The sequence below is a fragment of the Poecilia reticulata genome, linkage group LG21 (genome assembly GCF_000633615.1).
Source record: "Poecilia reticulata strain Guanapo linkage group LG21, Guppy_female_1.0+MT, whole genome shotgun sequence".
Classification (NCBI taxonomy): Eukaryota; Metazoa; Chordata; class Actinopteri; order Cyprinodontiformes; family Poeciliidae; genus Poecilia; species Poecilia reticulata.
In genome coordinates, this window is record NC_024351.1 from 76,927 (window position 1) to 82,795 (window position 5,869).

Here is a 5,869-nt window from a genome sequence, read left to right on the forward strand (position 1 = left end):
ATCAAAGTTTCTGGTCTCAGACTTTCGTCCTCTGGGCCTGAAATGTTCTGCAGCTGCTAGAAGGTCCACTGAGGAACCGAAGGGTCAGGTCAGAGGTCAGAGGTCATCACTGCTCCCAGGTTTAGGGCTGATCGCTGGTTTTTAGTTCTAATAACTGAAGCTATGTTGACTCTAGAACCAGAACCAGAACCTCTAGATCTATAACTCTAGATCGTTTCTGTTTAGCTGGATAAAGCTTTGGCACATCCACACACGTATCTGTTCTAAGCATCTATTTAGTGCCTGGATGGGGTCAAAGGTCACCAGGTGACATGGTAACGTAGAGCTGTGTGTCATCAGTGCAGTCTTTCAGTCTTTCAGTCTTTCAGACCAACAGAAAGATGTTTTGCCCTCAGACGTCTTTGGAAACAGCAGAACTTTCTCTAGTAAAAGTTACAGTTTCAACTAATCTTGACCATCAGTATCCCAACCGCCGGCTCTCTGGATTCGGTCAGGATTCCGGGTCTGAACATTACCAAGAGGCACTTTTCAAGAACTTTCTTGAAAATTGCAGGATATTTTCTTGGAGTCATGTCAGAACCAGCAGGCAGATAAACAGACGAGACCAGAGACGGGTTGTTGTTGTTGTTTGGGTTGAACAGACGGCGGCACGGATTACTTTGGTGGCAAAGGTCAGCAGAGGTTCCAGACTGAACCCATTAACTGCCCGTTGTTCCTGTCTGGGTCTGGTTCTGAGAGAAAGTCCAACCAGGTTCTTAACATGGCGTCCATGAATCCACATGATGGTGACTGGAGCTTCTTTAATAAAACGCCCAGATGATCTTTTTGCTCTGAAACATCTGAGGAGATTTCATTCAGCCAACATGAACACCTGAAGGCTGCAGCTCTGCAGGACCAGAACCTGCAGGACCAGAACCTGCAGGACCAGAACCTGCACCAACAGATCCTGGCTGTGATGAAAGCCTCCTGTTTGCTCTGTTGCATCTCGTAGCGTCTCTAAAGCTACGACAGACTAATCCCAGCAGCTACTACTAATCTCACTACTACTACAGAGATGCAGCCTGGCAGCAGCGAAACCATCAGATTAAAACTGGTTTCTAATCTGCTTCTGCACAGCAACTCAAAAATGGACAAACTTCAGGAAGCCTGAGCCTGACAGGAGCTGCAGTCGGCTTCCAACTTTCCCCACTTCATCACATAAACAGGACAAAACAGCAGAACCGGAGGAACCAACTGAGAACTGACCTCAGCGCTCACCTGGAAGTGGGAAGCATGATAACTGTTGGGTGAAGTCCAGGGTTCTGTGACCTGGATCGTCTCTGAACGCTGGTTCTGATGGCCCGGGTGGCTGAGACCTGGCGGTCCAAACAGAACACGGTTCATTGCTTCACCTAAAATCACAATTTGTTGAGAAAATGAAAGTTTTTTTTACAGATTCTGTAATTTCTCACATTCAAGCTGCACATTTCTATTGAAAACGGAGGCAAAGCAGAACAATAATTAACTCTGAATAGTGAATTCAGCTTTTTAATTAATTGAACTAAAAACCCAGAAACCTTGTTGAGGGAGGTTTTGCTGTTGCCTCCTGAAGTGAAGCAGCTGCTGCTGAGTCCAGGATGAATAATTGAAAATGTTTCTGTCAGGTTTTATTACCTGTCAGACTCAGATTCCTGTTTACTCTGGAAACAAACATTTGATTTGTCTGCTGCTCTTCTGTGACACTTTAAGCTCAAGTGTGAAATAGAAAATGTCATTTTCAGTCTTATTTCATTCTTGAAGGAACTGATGACACTTTTTACCATTTATTTACTGATTATATCTGCTTTTTGTATTTCTGCAAAATGTGTTTGTCCATTAAACAAGTTTGCAGATAATGTTTAGATGTTTCTACAGCCGTGATGGCAGAAGAGACCTGAAGACGTCTTGGGTAAAACGCCTGATCTGATGATTGTCTTAAAGGACTGATGTGTGGGATGTAGTTGAGCTGAACCCATGAACTGACAAAGAAGTGTTAGAAGTTCCTCCTGAAATCCTTATCAGCTCTTTCCTGCCATAAAATCATCTCCTCCAAGAGGTGAGATAGTTCATGAGGAGGGGTCAGCGTGTCTCTGGTCCATCTGGCAGTAGAGGTCAGATCAGACTGGGAGGGTCTCCGTCTCTGTGACTATATAACGATGTGTCCTTCAGGGCTCGTCTCCTGACTGCGCTCAGTGAGACTTCAAACACTTTTGCCTTTGAATAAAGAAACTTAAAGACAAAGATTAATCTTTCTCTACTTATTGAAACAGCTTCTCATTCTTTGATAATGAAATCAGCTTTAGGACTTATTGGATTTGTTGCAAAAGCATGAAAGTGCATTGAAGTCAGGCTTTAAGTATTCAGTAGTTCCTGACGGCAGGGTATCCCAGTCTCAAGCAGACTGCGTTGCCGTTTGCCTGAGGAGGAACCCAGTGCAACCAGTAAGGGCTGCTGGGGAAGCCATGGTGGAGCTGAGGCCGGTACCGGCCCAGCGGGGGAGCAGAGGCCGTGACAGTTGCCCCCAGAAAGCCACTAACAGGATGACGCCTGCCTGCAGGGCCACGGGGTGAAGCAGGATTACGTCTGAGCAGCAGATAAACTGATTATTCCAGAAACACTCGTTTAACCTCATCACTCCTGCCACACGTCCAGCTCTGAGAGCAGAACGCCGCTCTGCTCCTGGACTCACCTGTTGGCTCTTCACTCGCCTCCGTCTCCCTCCACGCGCGGCAGACAGCTCCCATCAACTTCCTCTGATCGAGTCGGCCGCGTCATTTCTGGTCACATTTCAGATCCTCATCGGCGCCACCATGCTTCAGGCTGCTGGACTCCTGCTGCTGCTGCTGGCCATCACGTCACCAGCAGCTGGAATCAGAGGTAAAGCTCTTTCCATCTGATGCTCAGAGTTTATTAATCAGGTACAGAACAAATAAAATCAACAGGCTAGAGGGTTAGATAGAAGAAAAGCTTCACTGAAGACACCTAAACTTGGTCACAATGTGAAGCAAAGCCTATTAGGGTTGCATAATGCTGGTGAGTCAGAAGCTGATGGCAGCGAAAGGAAAAGACTTTGTCTTCTTCCAAAGACGGGCAGAGTCTGAGCTGCTGGTGGGGATCGGCTCCACTCTGGTTGTGTAAGCTGAACCTTCTTGTTTAACAGATGCTTTTGCTGCAAGCACCCTTGAAAAGCAACCAGTGCTGTTATTTTTAGTTGGAGTGGCCATAAGGAGTCAGACCCGAACCCTTTTAGGCAGTAATGCTGCAGAACTTCACTCACTGCTCTCCACTCGTGGACACAGATAACACTCTCACTGAAACGCTGCACGCCTCGTTTTTCTTTAGTTACCGTGACTGGTGTTCTTCACTGCTCTGAGATGAAAGGTTGATGAAAAGAAACTTTCTGCCGTTGATGCAGGAGAAAAGGCAGAAACGAGAGAAAATGAGAGAAAACTGCAGAACCTTCAGTTACTTGAACAACCAGTTCTGCTCTTCAGACAAAGATTGAGAGAATAAGAACAAGACATGATGGAGTTTCACATTCAGGACCGTACCTCACATCGGCCATCAGGGGGCGAAAAGTCATAAAGTAACTTCTGTCGGCCAAAACTAGTAGGGTTGGGGGTTAGGGTTAGGGTTAGGGTCGCCCTACCCTGACTTGCCTGATCTCTCCCGTCATGTCAGATGGATGGATGAATCGAACCTCCAGCTGCAGGTCTCCTGCTCCGTCTGCCTCTCTCTGCCCGCGGGGAAGAGAATGTCGACAAATGGAGAACAAGCAGCTCTTGTTCAATTGTGATCCAATTCACTTTTTTCCCTGAGATCCAAAAGTTTCTGGCGGAACCTCAAAGACTCCCATGGCGCTTGGAGAGGAACAACGATCCGGTGAGGTGAAGACCCCGACTCAGACTTCAGGCCAACACTTCCTCCACAAGAGCAGAAGGTTTGGCTGTTTGACTGAAGGATGATACAACCGGGTTTCTCTTCCTCCTAGGAAGTCTTCACATGTCTCTGCAGCAGCTTCACGGTTCTCCAACACGACCAGGAAACAGCTTCGGCCCAGAGTTGATCAAGAACAAGCTGCAGGAGCTGTCCCTCATCCCAGCTGCTTCTCACTCATCTGCGTACTACTTCACTGACCCCAGAAGGTCCTGACCCGAAGGAGCCGACAGAACCGCTTCCTCTGCATAAACTACAAATCAGACCCCGAGGTTCCAAACCAGACAATGTCTCTTCCAGACCACGGTTTGAAGACCCATGAAGACCCAAACTGCTGTAAGATCAGGTCAGGAGTGGTTACCCGATGGTCTTCCAACCATCCCAAGTATATCCTTCCCCGGAGCCACAGAACACACACAGACCGGACTGCAGGACCTTCTGGGCGGTTCTGAGTAAAGATGTGGTCCACCGGTCCGTAACCAGGATGTTAGCCAGATGCTTCCTCTGATCCCCAGGTTCAACAATCTGTCGCCGCCTCCTTTCCAAGACCAGGTTTCTCTGGGGGAGGCTACGCTCTCCCCTTCCCAAACGATTCGGACCAGAACCTCCTTCGTAATGATGGACCCGTCTATTTAACCTTCATCTCAGTGAGGAGAAAGGACTTCTGACTACAAGAAGACTTAGTTTGAGTCACAGCTGCAAACAAATATAAATATCTGGTTTCTACAGCAGAGATTCATACATTTCCTGTCAGGTTTCTCTGTCCTGGAGACTTGTTGCTGCACAGGCTGGGTGGTTGACCTGCTGGGAAGTTGCTTGTTGCTGAGCAGCTCGTTGCTCCGTAGCTCGTTGCTCCGTAGGGAACCCTGCTGGTTGGTCTCTGGTTTCTCACGCTGACCGGATCCCTTCCTGTCCCCTGCAGATGGCGGAGCGGCGGCGCACAGCGTGGAGTCTGGAGGATTGCTGCATCTGGCTGACCTACTGAAATCATCTAGCAAACCTTCAGCCTGGGAGTCGAGCCGGCGCAGATCCCGGCGGTCGGTGTTTCTGCAGCCTGGAGTGAGAATCTGCTCCCAGGAGAGCGTCGACGAAGTTCTGGCCAGCCACCAGGCCTACTACCAACTCAGAGGTAAAAGATGAAACTACCCAGATCTCAGACACTCAGACAGGGAGGAAGACTCAACTGACCAATCGGGAAACTGTAATGGTTTGGTTCTGTGGGCGAGGGATTCATGCATTCGTTGCCTAACCCTTTCCTTGGCGTGTGCGGGGTTTAGGTGGCACCAGTACCGGAGGCCGAGCGGCTTCAAGGTGCTCTCCCTTGTTTTTACCTGTAATGTCCTGTTTTGTTTTCATCAGCAGATGTTCTAATGAATTGGACCTAATGCACAGCCTTGTGGCACTCCTGATGTACATTGACATGATCATATGCAAGACTTTCATATCGGTTTGTCCTTTTAAATCAGGCTTGTGCTCGAGTCTGGCCTCAGCATGATGATGCCATGGCTGGATGATGAGAGCAGCTTCACCAGCTGATAGTTTCATCTGATCAGGTTCCTGCTTTAGTCTCTTCCTGCTGTTCTGCAGACGGCGGCTTCCTCCTCCGCTCCTCGTCACATCACAGCCATTCCTCCCCCGGAGGTTCTGCAGCCTGAACTCCATCAGGGAGAATCCTGTCTGACGTCCCAAAACTCCTCCACAACGAATTCAATTAGCTCTTTTCACCTCAGATATTAAATCGGAAACTTCAGTCCACGTTTTATTTATCTTGCCGCTAAACTGTCACCACTGTGAGCTAACCAGGCTAGCTGAGAGTTAACAAGGCTAACTGAGAGCTAACCATGCTAGCTGAGAGCTAACCAGGCTAGCTGAGAGCTAACAAGGCTAGCTGAGAGCTAACAAGGCTAGCTGAGAG

The 5,869-nt window shown here is 48.4% G+C and overlaps 2 protein-coding genes across 3 annotated transcripts in view; one reads left to right on the forward strand and one right to left on the reverse strand.

The window, feature by feature from the left end:
- Positions 1-2,794, reverse strand: part of mei4 (meiosis-specific, MEI4 homolog (S. cerevisiae)) — a 52,437-nt gene extending 49,643 nt beyond the window's left edge. Inside the window, exons 1-2 of one of the 2 annotated variants that reach the window (XM_017302151.1) lie at positions 2,708-2,794; positions 1,258-1,355 (exon numbers count right to left, since the gene is read on the reverse strand). The gene's annotated coding sequence lies outside the window, so the exon portion shown is untranslated. Of the gene's footprint in view, positions 1-1,257; positions 2,257-2,707 lie in introns of those variants that run through there. The other variant, XM_017302150.1, reaches the window with a different exon arrangement.
- Positions 2,795-2,811: 17 nt separating this feature from the next.
- impg1a (interphotoreceptor matrix proteoglycan 1a) overlaps positions 2,812-5,869 on the forward strand; it is a 21,255-nt gene continuing 18,197 nt past the window's right edge. Inside the window, exons 1-2 of the mRNA XM_008397018.2 lie at positions 2,812-2,895; positions 4,877-5,083. Of these exons, the coding sequence (XP_008395240.1) occupies positions 2,829-2,895; positions 4,877-5,083 (274 nt within the window). The 5' untranslated portion in view covers positions 2,812-2,828. The remainder of the gene's footprint in view (positions 2,896-4,876; positions 5,084-5,869) is intronic.